Here is a 17880-nt window from a genome sequence, read left to right on the forward strand (position 1 = left end):
ATGTCCACAGTGTTCTACTTTCCTAAGTACATACCTTTAGGAACTTAGTGATGATGTCCATGTCCTTATGATCGTCACCTTTCCCTAAGGACTCCCCCAGGGCCTGAAGAGAAAGAACAATAGTTCTGTTCACTACCACAGAGCAGTTTTTCAAAAGGTGTATGAGAGTGTGTGCATGACCAACAACAGATTAAAAGAGGCTCATCACACATATTGGTCAATTTTTATTTTAGAATTTGTTGAAACTTCTAGACAAGTCATGCCCAAAAAAACCTGCTGCATGTTTCTATTTGGAGACTGTGCTGCCTTTTATGAATTGGAAAGATAAGAAGAGTCAGCAAGAAGGCTCAGCGAGTAAAGGCAACAGGTGTCTGATGAGGCAAGCCTGACAACCTGAGTTCAAGTCTCAGAACCCAATAAAGGTGGACAGAGAGAATCTAGTGCACTCCACGCAGTGGCAGGTGGCCCCTGCCAAACATGCACACACTATATATGCCCACAATGATAGTTCAAAACATCGTAAAGGCTTTCATTATTTTCAGCTATGTATCTCTGTTTGGATATGTGCATGAGAGTGCAGGTGTTCACAGAGACCAGAGCTCAACATGGGTGCTGGGAACCACACTTGCAAGAGCAGTACACGGTATTCTTAACAGCTGAGCCACCTTGCTGGCCCCAATTTTGTAAATTTAATATAAAATATCAGTGACTGTTAACAGATCTGGGCATTTCTCCCAGGTAGGTAAAAATGGCCTAACGTCGGATTGTGCTGGTGGCGACAACACCCTGTGGATGTGGGCTATAAGCCACTCAATTATATACTTTATTTGGGTAAACTGTATAGGTTGCAAATATCTTAAGATTGGGAAGGAGGGAAGGAGCCTGACTGAGTAATTGCTCAGTCCAGTCATTTAGGCAAAAGTTACAAACCACCTTAAGCAAGTGATGGGAGGGGAAGGACAGTCAAAGGACAACCTTCTCAACCATGATCTCTAGTGAGATCACTACATGTCCCGGAGCCAGAAACTAAGAAAACAGAAATAACAGCTTATGTTATATTCAAGAAAAAAACCCTGTAAGCTGTATTTGTTACAGCTAGTCACTTACATGAGGCAATATTGTTTCTTCATAAAGACTACACATATTCTACATGCAACACGGTGACAAAATCAGTGCTGGGTATTGGCAGCAACACAAGGCACAGCCCCTCATGTGCTGCTAGTAGGGTTATACACTGGGACACCATGCCAGAGAGCAGCTTGGCTATACACAGACAAATTAAATATGTGTGTTTAAGCTCCATGATTCTGCTTCAGTTCTTGTCTGTGGCTAAGAAGGAGCTGAGAACAGCCAAGCTGTCCACTATAACAAGGACACAAAAATACAGGAATGCCATAATATTTAGCCAATTCAAAGAGAGAAAAAAAAAAAAACAAAACACGCATGGATCTTAACAGTATGAAAGGGTGGAAACGCAATAAAATAAAGATTACACAACACAGTTATTACTTTATCCGTGCATAAAGACTGCAATCTTTAAAGAGCACCAGAGCAAGTGAAAGGATGCACCTCAAACATTACAATGATTATTTCTAACGGCAGGAAATACAGAAATGTAAGTGAATGAGAAAAAGAAAAGCAGAGACCTAAACCAATAAAGCTGTGCGGGAACACTGCTCCTGAGGAGGAAGAGACGCGGGGGTAACGGCCTGGGCTGGGGTAGACATTACCTCTAATTCTTCAATGGTGGTGTTTTCTTCATGAACTTTCAAGTCATTCTGTGTGTCCTCCTCTCCGGGTTCCTGACCACCCACAATCTCATTCAAGTACTGCTGGTCAATCTTGTCCAAAGCTGCTTTCAGATCATTCCTTAAGCCCTACGGAAGGCGAGAACCAGAAGGGCACCTGTCAGGAAAGCTCACTGGGTTTGATCTGTGATCTTCCACTGATATTAAGTACACTCCAAGATGAGACGCGGCTCAGTCAGCAGAGTGCTGGCCTAGCATGCACAAAGCTCCCCAGTACCCTAGAGATGAGTCATGGGAGGTAGAGGCAAGAGGACCAGATGATTCAGTTCAAGACCAACCTGGGCTACATGAGAACTTGTCTCAACTTCCCCTCCCAAATCTCACCCTGAAAAGTACATTGCATGTTAAGAGCTTGTCAAAACTAGGTACTCAAACAAATCAATGCAATATACTGACACTAGTATCACTCAAAAGTTAATTATTATAAACATATATATTATTCTAAGAAAAGACAGACAGACAGACCCCGGGTCTCATTAGAAGTCCCCAATTCATTTTACCGTGTCCTATACGAGTCAAACCTCATTTCAACTATTCTTGAACTCCTTTACATCAATGGAATAAACCTGGTGTCTCTTTAAGCTAGGCTCTAAACTTGTTTCTACCAAAGTATCAAGTTCCACATCCGGCGTGTTTCCTGGCTTGAGTATTTAATTAAAAAGAGAAAAGGGGTAGGCTCCTTGAGCACCGGCTGTGAGGTGAAAATGGAAGATGCCATGCGGTAGTGGTTGAGAGCAAAAGCAATTTGGTTCAGGCCTATGCTGTGTGAGAGGTCTTCAGAACCTTCTTCTATGCCTTAGCTGCAACATTTGTAAACTAGGAATAATTCCTCCCACTATATAGACTCCTTACAAGAAGTAGTTGTTGCTTTTTTATTTAACTTTACTGTAGGCTAGGACTGTTCCCAAAGCCTTGCAAAATACAAAGTTCCTTCAATGAGTTAATAAATGCACAGTGTAATTTCATCAGTTACTGTAGCATGGTAAGAACCTGAAAGATGTCAGACTCTTAAGGTTGTTATACTAGACGCATCGGAACATTTCCTACCACCACACAGAGAAATACTCAATGCTATGACTTTTAATTTAGCAAACACTGACTACTTGCTCTATGTAAAGTACAGGACCAGGTTCCAAATGGTTACCTCATTTAATTCTCAAAACACCCCAGTGAGCAGGACTATTTCACAAGTAGGACTGGAAAAGGTTAGAAGACTTGCCGCTGGTCCACAGCTAACCATTCCACTCCAAGAATAGAATTCAGACCCTTATCGCTACCTGCTGTCCTCAGCCTTCACAAGTGAGGCCTCAGCCACAAACACAAAAACAGAACAGCCCCTGACCTCCAGGATGGCTACGCATGCACAGAACTCTGGCATCAGTGAAATACACTAAGTGCGCCAGCGGAGATTTATTGTAGGAACATAGAGAAGGAAGCAAGTAATTCTGATGGGGACTGCGGATAAGTTAAAAAAAGGAGGGAATTCTTGCATTGTGTCTAGAAGAACAGAGGACTATCTCCAGACACATTTTGGAGAGAGTCTCAGCAAGCACATCATTATAGACACAGAAGTCCACAAACATCCCAGGCACTGAGTACCACAGGGCTGACTGGCATTGCTAGGATGCAATGCAGAAAGTGGTGTGGAAAGGAGGAAAGCAGACAGGAAGCACAAACTAGCAAACAAAACACGTGGAACAAGACCACCAACTGGCCCCCAGCTACCCCACTGCTCTGACTGAGACTCCAAGCCAGCAACCACTTCTGTCTGATTGCAATCACATGAAGACCTTAGGCAAGGGACCGTCTAGCTTATCCCATGAACTATCAGAACTGAGTTTCTCTAGTGTCGTTATAGTTATAAATAGCCAGGAAAGACTTGATATTAATAAATCGCTTCACAGCACCAAGTTGTGGGACAGTCTATTACACAGCCACAAACAACCACACATACCTTTCAGTAATTAACAGTTAGCGGATAAAACATTAACGAAGCCCCAGAAGAGCTGAACAAACACAACCCTAAATGACACGGTAGACCCAGACAGCCAAAGCAAAGCACATCCTTCCAGGAGCCCACAGAAGAGAGCAGATGCTGAGCACAAGCATGACCACAGCCTCCATGTAAAATCTAGAAGAAGACACAGAGCATCTCTTCAAGTCCTTGGCATAAACAAAGAATTCTCAAACAGAACACAAAACCAACAACCATAAGAAAAATTAAAAAATTACATTTCAAAAAACAGTCATCTGTGACTTCATCAAAATCTAAAACTTCTGCTCAGCAACACTTCATTAAAAACATAAGTAATCCACAGGCTAGGAAGAAATAACTCCAAAATCCTATCTGTGTACTAAAAAAGGGCTTATATACAGCACATATAAGCAACTCCTAATTAATAAAAAGACATTAGTCAGGCGGTGGCTCCTGCCTTGAAACCCAGCACTCATCTACAAGCTAGTTCCAGGACAATCAGGGCTATCTTACAGAGAAACCCTGTCCCAAAAACCAAAAGACATGGATGGATGGATGGATGGATGGATGGATGGATGGATGGATGGATGGATGGATAATAAACAAATGAATAAATAAATAAATGTTGATAAAAGACAAACAATTCAATTAAAAACTGAACAAGGGGATTAATAAACCTGTGATGGTTAATCTTGTTGATGGACTTTATGGAAACAAATTTCTGGGTATAGCTATGATTATCTAGAGTGGGTTAAGTGAGGCTGGACACCCACACTAAGTGTGGGTGGTATCATCCCATAGCCTGTGGTCCCAAACAGAACAAAGAAGAAAAAGAGGCAAACACCAGCACAGCATACATCCCTCTGTTCCTGACTATGTGTGCAATGTGACTCCTGCCCAACTGAACTGTATCCCTCGAAAGTGTCACCAAAATAACCTTAAACTGCTTGTGTTAGGTGCTATGTCACAGTAATGACACAACACAGACACTGTACAAAGGAAGGTAAGTACGAAAAGACATCTTCAGTCACTTAGGGACATGAGATTCTACACACACGAGAGAACGGTTTAAACTCAAAAGTCTAACAATACCATACGCTGATCTTCAGAAATGCCTGGCACTTCTTATAAAGCACACGTTCACTCTTACCATTGGTAACGCTGCTTGTAGCTAGGACTAGTACTGAGAGTGGGGAGACCTCTCACCCCTCCCCCACGAATCACTGCATGTGCGTATTCAGGGTAGTTCTATTCACAGCGGCCCAAAGCTAGAAATGAGCATTCATAACTAAACATAACTGTCCTCCATAGCATAGATAGCACTTTTTAAAATGTCATGCTGAGCAAAAGAAACTAAACAATCACTCTTGGGTCTCTCCATCTGAAATACTAAAAATGAAAATACCAAACCAGGAAGCAAAACTCAATTCACGGTGTCTTAATTCAGAAAGGTGCTGCCTGTGAGCAGAGACGGGACACAGGCATTGGGTGATAAATATATTCTTTATCCTTATATGCTCGCGTGTATTTGTTAAAATAACCAAAAGTAATGCTCAAGATACTCCCTTAAAAACAGTTATTTCAGCAGCACTATTCACTTCTAATAATGCGGTCAAATCTCACTTTGCCACAGCTCCCGCAGTATCGTCCTATACCGACACTGTTCCCGTACTCGCCTACAATAACACAATCCGTTAAAGCCCATCTACTCCAGCTTACATGGTGCCGTTCTGTCTTTAGCTTTGACTTCTTACCTTGTTAACTTCAGGTGTAAGAATCTCTATCTTTCTTAAACGTTGGAAAGCATCATAATCAGTTTCTCCAAACAGTCTAATTGGTTCTCCTCTTTCTCTCAGTCGTCTGATGACCTATGAAAATATACAAAGGAGACTTCAAAGAGGGAAAAAAATTAAACATCTCAAAACAATTTGCATATACGTATCTTAAAATGAAACCTAAGTTTATAAGTATAATATAATTACCCAAATAAATGTTTCTAAGTGAAATATAAAGTCCTTCAATTTTTTAAAATGTATTTCCGAGGGCGGTCAACCATGAAGCATGTGCAGAGGACTCAGTTTTCTCTGTCCACCACGTGGGTCCCAGGGAACCAACTGAGACTGTGAGGATCCACAAGCAAGCACGCTCAGAGTCAGTATGACAGTCCCAAGATCCTTCAAGCAAATTTTAATCATCTATCTCATAATAGATATTTGTGAATGAAAGGGGAAAATACTTTAAATAAAACACTATTTTGACTCAAATATCCCATATATTATTTTACAAAAAAATTCCTATCAAGTCGTCTGAATCTATAATGCAAATCTAAAGCAAGCCCTTAATATAAGCATCCAGTTTATACAGACACACAGATGCCCATACACTTGTCAGAACATAGCATAAAGGACACACTGTTGGCCCTCATCTCATGTGATTATGACTGCTTAGGCCGTTCTAAAAGCATGTGTGGATACATACTTTAGTGTTCAAACACTATTTTGAAATATAGATTGTTTTAAAAAGCAAAAACCTGGTCAGGTGGTGGCAGCACATGTCTCTAATCCCAGCACTTGGGAGGCAGAGGCAGGCAGAGCTCCTGGCTACACAAGATCTTTAAGTCGAATCATCTCATTTTGAAAATACCAAAAGTTATGCAAGTACAATACAAATGTTTTTCTTTCTAACTATAAAATACTCAAATATAACCTTACCTCTTGCCTAGAAAGAGTCATGGGTAGTTTTTCCTCTGCTAGTTCAAGTTCCAACACTGGATTTGATGATGTCAGCGGTTTCTGGTCTTCCTCTTTTGGCTGTATCTAGGTTAAGAGCCCAAAGAAATGAAGTTTAAACTTACAAAGCATGTCTACTCTCCAGCTATCGCCTTAGCCACCCACATGGAGGAAGAGTGTTTAGACTGAGGTCTAACTTCCTGTTGCTCTGCGCAGGCTGCGGAGCAACCCAGCATGCTTTCGGAGCTGCTCAGACACCGGTTCAGGAACATGACAAGTGGAAGGCATGCAAATGGGCGAGCGCATTCTTGCTAGAAAGGAGCGGATAACTACAACCGCTTCTGAGACAAAAACCTAAGAGCGCTTAAATCTAAACTCAATTTCTCCCCAGACGCTAGAACAGCCCACCTTCCTCTTGAAAACAATCACTTTGCCTCTCCTCTGTGAGAAATTCCCCTCCAGGGTTAGCCATTGCTGCTTGCCTGTACAATGGAGGCTAAGGAACTGCTTCCCAGCAGCCTGTGGGGCACCAAGCCTCAGCACGTCCTGTTTTGCTTCTTCAGACATATTACTCCAAACTTGGGTAAACCACACCCTAGGCATGCTGAAGAATACTGAGGGCTGTGCACACTGGACCACAGAATGAGCTGCCAACCTCAAAGAAAAGGAAGGAAGCCTGCAATGCCACCCAGGGAGCACAGACACTTTTGCTCACAGGAACCGACAGGGGGTGATGTTTTCATCTATTTTCCATATTCGGGCAGCAGTCTCAGTCACAAACTGAGAAAACTGAGTTCAGCAACTATAAACCTCACTGTGTAGCCTGGAAACATCCTGAAGTGTGGTTTCCAATCAACCACAAAATAAGTTTAAAATTCAGAAGTAGAACTAAGATTCAAAACATAAAGATCAGCTTTAAGAAACTACTATTCCGGGGCTGGAGAGATGGCTCAGTGGTTAAGAGCATTGCCTGCTCTTCCAAAGGTTCTGAGTTCAATTCCCAGCAACCACATGGTGGCTCACAACCATCTGTAAGAGGTCTGGTGCCCCCTTCTGGCCTGCAGACATACACACAGACAGAATATTGTATACATAATAAATAAATAAATGAATAAATAAATATTTAAAAAAAAAAAAAAAGAAACTACTATTCCGTTAAGAAAGTCTGTACAATAAAAATCATGCAATTCATAACACGATAGCTTCTGGTTAAAGGTAAAGAAAAAGAGAGATAAAAACTAACTTTTTGAATACTTACACAGGTCAGTCTAGCACCAGCCTTAACATGGTGTCTGGCCTCTACAAGGGAACACATACTTTACTGCCACTACTGCAGGAGGGGGCGGTCGTTAAAGAGCAAAGCCACCCCTCTCTTTAATCACATAATCAGATGTCTTCACTTTAGGAGCTGATGGCCGCTGACAGTTCTGTGACAGAGACCTAAGACATTCTGCAGTTGGATTCAAGGCTACAGCACTGTCGCCAAAAAAAAAATTATTTTGCTTCACCCCCTTCTCTTTTATATAAGAAACAGAAAAACAAAAACAAAAAAAACCCTGCTCACATCACCAAAAAGACGTACACAAAGCAAAAGTCACACTAATTAGATTATTACCCTACCTTCTCCAAAGGTAGCAAAGGTTCACACTTAGAGATCAAGTCAGCAGAGAAACATATAATAAAGGATTCTCATTCCAGGCCATGCCTGGGCATGATACTGGGCAAGCAAAATGTGAGACCCTTCTTTCTACATTTCTGCTCAGGGTTATTCATAGAAAATGTCTTTTACTTTCCTGAACTAGAAGCAAATAAAGTATCTTTACAGAAAACTAACAAAATACAAATAGAAACTTTTAAACATCTATCTTTAAAAATATTCCTTTGTATTCCAACAGTAAAAAATAAAGCCAAATGCATATGGAAAGCATCTACATTCTTCATGCTTTCCTCTAGAAATGCTATACAAATTCATTTCCAGAACTTCCTCCATTCCATGCATTCCACCAACAAATGGATGACTGCGTGTATTTCGGTCGGCCCGTTACCTGTGAGCTAAGCGTCAGCTAGTCTGTCTGTTACCTGTGAGCTAAGAGTCAGCTAGTCTGTTACCTGTGAGCTAAGCATCAGCTAGGCTGCTGATACCTGTGAGCTAAGCGTCAGCTAGTCTGCTGATACCTGTGAGCTAAGAGTCAGCTAGTCTGCTGGAAGACGACTGAAAGGTCTTCTCGGCCTTACAAGTTTTCCCCTCCCAATGAGCGCCCCAGTCAGCTAGGCAGTATGAAAGACTGTTTCAGTCATGCATCTAAAGGTCACTAAGGAGGCCTTTCTTTTTTTTTTAATTATTTTTTAAATATTTATTTATTATGTATACAATATTCTGTCTGCGTGTATGCCTGCAGGCCAGAAGAGGGTCCCAGACCCCATTACAGATGGTTGTGAGCCACCATGTGGTTGCTGGGAATTGAACTCAGGACCTTTGGAAGAGCAGACAATGCTCTTAACCTCTGAGCCATCTCTCCAGCCCCTAAGGAGGCCTTTCTGAGAGCTCATTTATTTCAAAATTCTTCTTCTGACTAAGAGACTATACAGCATCACAAATGTTTCCTCATGTTTAAAAGAAACAAAAGCATACAGAGGGTAAGTACTCCATCAGACAAGAGTACTAGCTGGGCCTAAGAGGAATTAACAATAATGCTAACATAAACCAACCGCTTAAAGTACTCAGGAGGAAGCTGCTAATACAATCAAGGCTGAATGAATAAAGTGTTTTGAGTTTTTCAAAACACATTATTTTATTGGGAGAGGTAGAGGAGAGTGGTGGCGGAGATGAAGATACAGCAGTATCAGAACCAGGGCTTAATTAAAAAAAAAAAAATTCAAGCTTCGATCTCAAGCCAGTTCATGCTGTCCACAGAAAGCCAAACCATTCCAAGCCAAAAGTCATGCACGTATTTTCCTGAATTCAAGATCTGTTTTTTAAGCCAAACCAAAACCAAAAACTCATACCTCTCCAGATGGCTTCTCATTTATAGGCTAATGTGTAACATTGATAAATTGAACAGAGATCAATAATTTTGTTATTTAGCAACAGCTGTATAAATTTAAGAAATGTTAGATTCAGCATAAAACCTTGAACTTATACCTTATAGCCACATCTTTCAAAATATGCTTCTTCTTCTTTTTTTGCAAGTTCACTCCGCTTGAAATATTTTTTATTTTCCTATCAAAGTTAAAAAACAAAAACAAAAAACAGTAAGTTAATAACGTATCCTTGGCAGAAATGCATGCCCCATAGATAGCAACACTCTTAGAAAGCTTTGAAAAGACTTTCAGTTTCCAAGAATTTGGTCATGTTTTTAGTCTGGAGATCATCACATTGAGTCCCTGTGCTCTGATGTGTGATAAATTTTCAGCTATTTCTCTTGAACTGTAATAGGAGTTCTCACAGCAAAGAGAATATACCAAGTGTATTTTCAAAATGTTTTTCCTTTTCATTCCCTTTCCTAATATCTGAGTTCAGCGACAATTTCTACAGATTTACGATGAACAGCACAGAGCTTTCCCTTTCCTATTTTCTCCTGACGAAAACAGAAATTACGGCGTAGAGTGCTAGCTCAGGAGCTCTCATCAAGATGGGCGCTGAAAAGAAAGTGTAAGGTCTCCTCCCCTGGAACCAGTCTCATCCTATCAATTCCGGGTTTCGCTTGTGATAACTCCTCCTTGGCATCACATGAAAATCTGACTCAAAATGTTCTGAAATAAGCAGCATTCCATAAAAGACTATGAACTTCCAGAAGATGCCACCTTTACAGTTTACTAAACATCTCAAGTAAGCAGAAGGGCTGGCTCATGGGCCAAAGGTTCATCTAACTTTTAAGAAACTGCTCGTCTATTTTCCACCTGGTTACACTGTTTTAATCTCCCAACAAGACACAGAAAATAATCATTAAATAAATGACAAACTGAAGACAGGTACAAGACTGCAGCCCTTGGGAGGCTGAGGCATCAATTCAAAGTCAACCTGGATGATAAAGCAAGACTGCATAGCAAGAACTGACAGAGAGGAAGAGGGTGAGGACAGAAACAAACTGTGCTCTACCAAAGTCAACCGGCAGTGATTCCACACGGCTAAAACAAGCAATGCTAGTCCGTCAGTGGCTGTGGAGAAGGTCTACCGGATCACATTCTTAACCGGTGCCTGGTGCTGCCACTTCAAGGTTCACCCTGGACACCATGGTGGATATGCTTCACCAGAAGCTGCCATGAGTAGCTACAAGATTCACGAACGGTTTCAAATACTTCTACCGGTGCAGCCAGAAATGCTGCAGAGGATTTAAGGCAAGTTCATCACCCAAGGCAAGTCAGAAATCCAAGAGGAAGGGTACCTGGAAGCTGTCATGAACTGCTTGGATAAGACTACAGAGAAACACCTTGGAGACCCAGGGGAATCCCATGGTCACTACTTCCTGGAGCTCTGAGCACCCAGCAGTACCTTGTACAGAACAGGAGGAGACCAGGCACCAGTAGCTGGCTGATGTCACCCTGGCTGGGTGCAGTCAAGTCCACACCCACCAGCACCTGACAGGCTATAGAGAGAGAGCAAGGAAATAGCTGGCTGACGCCATCCTGCCCTGGCACACGCAGGTCCGGGTATACTAGCATCTGTCAGCTCTGAGGCCACCAGAGTGAGGAAATTGCTGGGATCCAGAGCAGAGGGCGGTCAGGAGTCGAAGCCGGTGGTCCTGTGCCGTGAGTGTTTCCTGGTATGGCTGAAATAGTGTAGGGTGCCTATGCCTAAGCATTAGTGAAGGCCTCACCACTGTGCTGCTAGGGACACGGACACACAGTGACAGGGACATGAACAAGAACACACACACACACACACACACCTACTCAGATTCCTGGTGTTACCTTCCATCTGGAGGATTGGTGATCTGCTCCCAATTTTTTCTCCTGGAATTTTAGGTCGCATCTACGTTCATCTCTCTGGTTCCTGAACATCCCCCTACACACCCTACCAGGCTATTTCCAATCTATCCTGATTGCCTTGTTGTTGATGAGCCCAAGGGCCCCTGCCATGCTCCCTCATCCATAAATATAAATGTCCTGTCTCTGTCTCTCTAAAACACACACAACTTTTATTCATCAAAAGGGACTATTGATGAAATAACAGATAGCCCAATCTATTAACCCACTCTATATCCTAGCAGTTCTAAAGAGATGAAAACAAAGCTTCCCGAAGGTTCGGAATTTGCTCAATCTAATCTTAGAAACAGCTCAAATACTCATCACTAGGAAGATGGCTAACTGGGTCTAGTCAGACAACAGAATGCAACTTCAGAAATAAATTTAAAAATATACATGTAGAAGAATGAGAAATACTCAAAACACTCTGATCAAATGAGGCTCCATATAAAAATATACATCCTATTTATGTGAAATTCTATAGCAGGCGAAACCAAGGTGGGAAGACACCGGAGCCGCACATAAAAACTTTTGCACACAAACAAAAAAAAGAGGAACAGATAAGCAGTGAACTCTATGACGTGTGCCAGACTGCTTAGTAAAGCGTACCGACTCTCCGCAACGTGATCTGGAACGTCTTATAGCCCGAAGTTGTTTTTATTACTCTACCTGCAGCTGGTGTCGGTGAGGAGAGCAAGCGCTGAAGTGACCCAGACTAGGGTTCAAACTCACTCTTCCTAGCTATTGGTCGACAACCTGCCCCAGGATGGTGTGGCAAATCTGTCAACCCCACGCCGGGACCAACTCCTCTCAGTCCATCACCCTCACCCCGACACCCATCCACGCACAAGAACACGAGCCTCGAGTCCAAACTGCACAGCCAAAGGACCCTCACCACTAGCAGGTTCCGGTCCTCCACCAGCTGCCGCTTCCGCAGAATCTCCGACTTGAGGATGTCCATCTCGCCGCCACTGACGGCTCCACTTTGCTGTCACGGCTCCTCGGCGGTAACTTCACCCCCGCAGGCGGGACGAACCACCGTACAACCGGACCCCAAATATCAGAGGACAACAACTACCGGAGCCGTTTCCGGCGGAAGTCAAGATGAACGAGAAGACAGAAGGGAGCGGCCTCACGCCCATCCCCGCCAACGACAGTGAAGTCGCTGGGTATTGGTGCCCCCTAGCGCCACCCTCCGGTTACTCTCTTGTGATTTTGGTAGACAGGTAGAAAAGAACAAAAGCCAGGCGTCCATGTCGGTTTGTCTCCTTTTTAATTGTTATTGTGCTCGTTTGAATCTGCTTGCTTGAAGGCTCCTTGTAGAACCGCCATCTCTCCAGCCCCCTTGTAGAACTTCTCAATTGTGCAAGGCAAGATCTTATTAGAAGTTCGCTTCAAACTTTCTCACGTTACTGGCCTGCCAAGAAGTTGAACATCCTAGAGAATGAGAAAAACATGAATAATACTTGTTTCAAAATGGCAGTATTCGTTATCTGTTCAATGTTCTGTAATTTTATTCTGATTTCTGATTATGTATTCAGCAATCAAGATTTTCAATGATATATTGGTGATATATCATTCTTTCTTAAAACCCAATCTAAGAAAAAAGTATATTGAAATTTTATTCTGGTTTGTTTTTACTTTTTTGATGGGACTCGCTATATTGCCTGGGCTGGTCTCAGACTCTTGATTATCAAAGGACTCTTCCTTCTCCAACTTCAGAGAGCATCACCATACTTGGTAGAGATTTTTTTTTATTAATCCTAGAATGATTTATAATATATTTATTTTTGGTTCCAAGCCATGAAAGCATTTTTATGTTTAGTTGTCATAATTCAACAATATTTTGTGTTACTTTTTCCTATTCCAAATGGAAAGAAATATCATTCAAACTTGACTATAGGGAAGATGCTTTATCAAAATAGAAACCGAAAGGATTGCTCGTTTTCAGTTTAGGGAAAGTTTTATAGTGTGTGCGTGCATGCATGTGTGTTAGAGAGAGAGAGAGAGAGAGAGAGAGAGAGAGAGAGAGAGAGAGAGAGAGAGTTATATTTCATCTAAAAGACAGCCAGCAAGATGGCTGAGCAGCTAAAGGCACTTGCTGCAAAGCCTGATGACCTGAGCTCAGTCTCTGGAACCTACATGGTGTAAGGAAAGATCAACTCCTGAAGTTGTCCTTGTCCTCTGACCACATCCATATCACAGCACACACGTGTGATACACACAGGTGCATATATGCGCAAATGTGCAGTAAACGTGATATTTTTTTTTAAAAAAAAAAAAGCTAAAAGATGCCTGACTTCTGCCAGGATCAAGCCAACATAGGAAGATGATTCACACTCTAATCTAAAATGCCTTGTTGATTTTTAGAGTTTTTAAAAACTCAAGGGACTTCACAAAAGAAATGTCCGTGGCTCAAACCATCAATCAGCACTCTTCCTATTTAGGAACTAGAGACTGTAACGCCCAAACCTGAAGTGTAGGCACGGCTGATACTAAAAGTGAGGGTTCACAGAGAACACAAAGGCTTCGCTGGCCGGATGGGACACTATTGGCGTACAAGTATCCAAAGTACTAATATCAAAAGGTACCAGTTCCTTTTCAATTTCTAACTTTGATTTTTCTGTTTATGCAAATGTGTTAAATCGTGATGAGGGGCTGTGATCCAAGAATGAAAAAGGTGAATACTTGAAGGAGCAAACCCATGAGCAATTTAAACTGCAATACGGAGGAGGGAGGGGAAGATGGTCAGGAGCGCTTAGAAGCCGTTCAAGGAATATGTCCCTTCTGCTAGCTAGAAAATATGCACAAATTCCACCACAAATGCTACGTTAAAAGTGAGACATTAGCTATAAACCAAAGTTCCTACATTGGGGGATGGCTAAATTACAGGGCATAGACACAATGAATAATATGAAACTACATTTCAAAAAATACTCAGTGAAAGCTATGCTCATAATAGGCTTTCTTCTGAAAGTAGAATAACAAATATGTCAGTATAGCCTGTAGGAACAGCAAGATGACGCAGCAGATGGATGGGCTTGTGCGTGGGCCTTCCAAGATGACTTTGATCCCTGAATCCTACAGGAGAATCAACTCTCAAGAGCCATGATTCAACCTCAAAACATACACACACATACACATACACACACGCACACACACATACACATGCACACACACACACACATGCATGCATGTGCTTGCCCTTTCATAAACACACAAATAAATGGATACTTTAAAATATAAGTAAATATAGCATTAACTCTCCAGTGAGTAACAAAAACACAGAAATAAAGTTATTAGAAGGAAATAAGCCAAGATGAAGTTGTTACATAGGCAGTAGATCCACTGGTGAGTTATAAGCACCTTCTTTTTGCCAGAATTTGGTACAAATTTCATAACTTGGAAAAAATTCAGTTGTCAGTCATCTCCTGCTTTATTTATTACTGAAATTTTAAAATAGTTTCCCCCTACCTATTTACTTTGAAATTAAACATGATCAGTTTTAAGTAATTCCTATACAAGACATCAGGGGGGTTAGGAAAATAATATTTCAAAGTACTTATGATTGATTTCTCCAGGGTCTGACATGACCTCTTCACTCCTTTAAGTGCTATAGCCCAAACCCAGTGCCAAAGCATAGCTCCTACCTGTGAAGAAGGTACCAGTGACTTGCAGGGCACAGATAGACCCTGAAAGCTTAGATGTTGGCAAAGTATAGCTCCTACCTATGAAGAAGGTACCAGTTAACTTGCAGAGTACAGACTAGGCTCTGGAAGCCTAGATGCTGTCAGTCTTTATGGTTTGGTGATGCATATGGGCCATAGTATTCACAGAAGTTAAAAACAATTCTCTTCTGAAAGATGAAGTATATAAATCAATGCATGGTTGATGAGATGATTCCTTGGGAGGAGTCATACATTCTAAGAAATTATCTGTCAGTTCTGGAGACTGGAGGGAAATACCGAATGTTATCAGGATGACCTATGTTTGTTTTGTTGTAATTCTAATGGATAAAACATAACTTATTAAAAAGAAGGGATAAATTGAGAGTGGGTCTCAATCTTTAGCGTGCCCCATAATTACCCGTTGGATGTTTTAAATCATAAACTGCTGGTTTCCACACTCTAGAATTTCCAAGTGAGGCAGCTGCTGCTGACCAATGGGCCACACATCGCGAACTGGTGGTCTATTGTTTCATAATCTCACTACAGGAAAAGGGTAAGTCAGAAACACAGTCTGAGTCCTATCTTGAGGGAGACAGGACAGGAGGAGTCGTGCGTCTGTGTGTCTGTGTACTGCAGCATTGCCATAGGTGCCATGTTAGGGTCCTGTCTCCTCTCCAGTGAGATTTCTAACAATCTAATAGAAAGTGGTCAGGCTCCTTTTGGGTCCAGCCACATTTACATGGATGTTTTGTTAAATCCAATCCAGAGCAGAGGGCTTTCTTCCGTCTTTAGGAAACAGAAATCAGTCTCCCTGAGGCTCTGGTAATAAACTGTGAATTTAAGAATGAGAGAGGCCATTCCAGTGCAAGCTGGAACCAGACTGGTCGGTATTAATGCACAAGAGACTGTTAAGGAATTTTGTGAATTGGTTGTTAAGCATAGCTCTTATTAAAATTTAAATAATCTTATCTCCAATTAAGCATTACAAGTGAAGGTAACAAGTACACAGAACCTATTGTCTACTCATGATTTTACTACTTGTGCTCTTGGGTGTATGACATCTGTATCTTTGAGGCAGGGATCTCTCACCAACTTCTTGCTTGACGATGTCACATTAGTAGTTTGAAATCAATCATCGGCTGGACAATGACTCTCCAGAAGAACAGAACCACCGGCATACACATAGATATTATCAATTTTCTTCTTATTACAAGGAGGCTGTATCCCAATAAACCCGCTGTGTTACTTGTTGTTCTTGTTCCTGCAACCAATGACCTGACAAGAAGCCATTTCTGGAAGGAAGATTTTATTTTGGCCTACAGTTTGAGGGGCTACAACTCACTGCACACAGAAAGCGTGGCAGTAAAAGCGCGAAGCAGCGGGTCACATGGTATCTGCAGTTAGGAAGTAGAGAGAGGTGAGCATGGGTGCCCAGCTCATTTTCTCCTTGCAGCCCCTGGGATGGCACTGCCCATAGCCAGCCTACATCTTACCGTTCACTTAACCCTTTGTGGAAACAAGCTGATGAATACACCCAGAGATGGGTTTCCATGGTGATTGTAAATCCAGTAAAGTTGACGATGCACCACAGTCATCAAGAATAACATAATTTGAAAATACGTTTTCAATGCCTACCCTCACAAACACCTGCTGAGCAGCACACACACACACACACACACACAGTAAGCACACTGTAGAAAACTGGTTACCACCAAAATCTCAAGATAATACCTTACCAGGTGTCACTAACCTGGGGAGAAGATCAAAATCCCGAGTATGATCTCCAAGGCGTGTGTATTGCTTTCACATAATTGTCAAAAGTGGTTTAGTCTAACTATTGATACTGTAAGAAGAGATTCATATAGAAATTGGTTCACAAGGTTATGGCAACCTAAAAATTTCCTCTCCAACTGCAAGCTGGAGAGCTAGGAAAGCTAGCAGTGTAATCCAGTCTGAAGTTTTGAGAATTTGGGCAGGGCAATAGATCCGTATGTTGGGTAAGCCCTGAAGGCCAAGAACTGAAGAGCCAGGAACTCCAGTGACCAAGGGCATGAGACGCTTGTGAAGAAACCATAGACATATACACAAACGTTTTAGAGGCTGTTTGGGCATCTCGTAGGTCAGGCAAGTAGACACATAACACTAACCACAGTGGGAGTACATTGTGCCACAGAAATTGGGAAATATTACAAGTCAATGCTTAATCTAACATTTTGTTGCTGGTGTAAACTTTTAAAAACTGTGGATACGTCTCAAAAAATAAGGTAGAGTGTGAGAGAGAAATACCCGACACTGACCTCTTGTCTCCACACACAGGATGCCCCTTCACAACCATATATACAAAAGTATGGATATAATATTAGTGATACAGTTTAAGATTCCTCAACCTTGGCAGCTCCTCATCGTGGGAGGGAAGTCTCTGGCCTTTGCTCAGTAGATCGATCAGTAGCATCCCTTTCTCTAGCTGTGACAGACATGTCCTGGCCATCGCTGAGCGTTGCCTGAGGAGCTGATCACATCTCTCTACAGTGGAGAACCATCAATACAAAATAAGTTAAAAGCCATGGTGTCTGAAGTCATCCCTTATAAACAAGACCAAAACCTTGAAGAAATATTCTTCAGAGTATGTCAAGACCATCGTCTGATGCAATAGTCTCTCACATCACTGACAAATAAGTCTCGTTCTGCACTTAAAAGGCTTTAATAAAGCAGTAAGATTTATCATTTTGTTAAAT

General features: G+C 41.9%; 1 protein-coding gene across 2 annotated transcripts in view; it reads right to left on the reverse strand.

Annotated features, from left to right (window-relative positions):
- Positions 1-12561, reverse strand: part of Prpf18 (pre-mRNA processing factor 18) — a 29482-nt gene extending 16921 nt beyond the window's left edge. The window contains exons 1-7 of one of the 2 annotated variants that reach the window (XM_057787907.1): positions 12373-12561; positions 9655-9732; positions 9519-9545; positions 6495-6599; positions 5538-5651; positions 1731-1877; positions 35-103 (exon numbers count right to left, since the gene is read on the reverse strand). In XM_057787907.1, coding sequence (XP_057643890.1) covers positions 35-103; positions 1731-1877; positions 5538-5651; positions 6495-6599; positions 9519-9545; positions 9655-9732; positions 12373-12438 — 606 coding nt within the window. In that variant the 5' untranslated portion in view covers positions 12439-12561. The remainder of the gene's footprint in view (positions 1-34; positions 104-1730; positions 1878-5537; positions 5652-6494; positions 6600-9518; positions 9546-9654; positions 9733-12372) is intronic. The other variant, XM_057787908.1, reaches the window with a different exon arrangement.
- Between the last annotated feature and the right edge of the window lie 5319 nt (positions 12562-17880).

Source organism: Chionomys nivalis, chromosome 13, assembly GCF_950005125.1.
Source record: "Chionomys nivalis chromosome 13, mChiNiv1.1, whole genome shotgun sequence".
In the NCBI taxonomy this organism is placed as follows: domain Eukaryota; kingdom Metazoa; phylum Chordata; class Mammalia; order Rodentia; family Cricetidae; genus Chionomys; species Chionomys nivalis.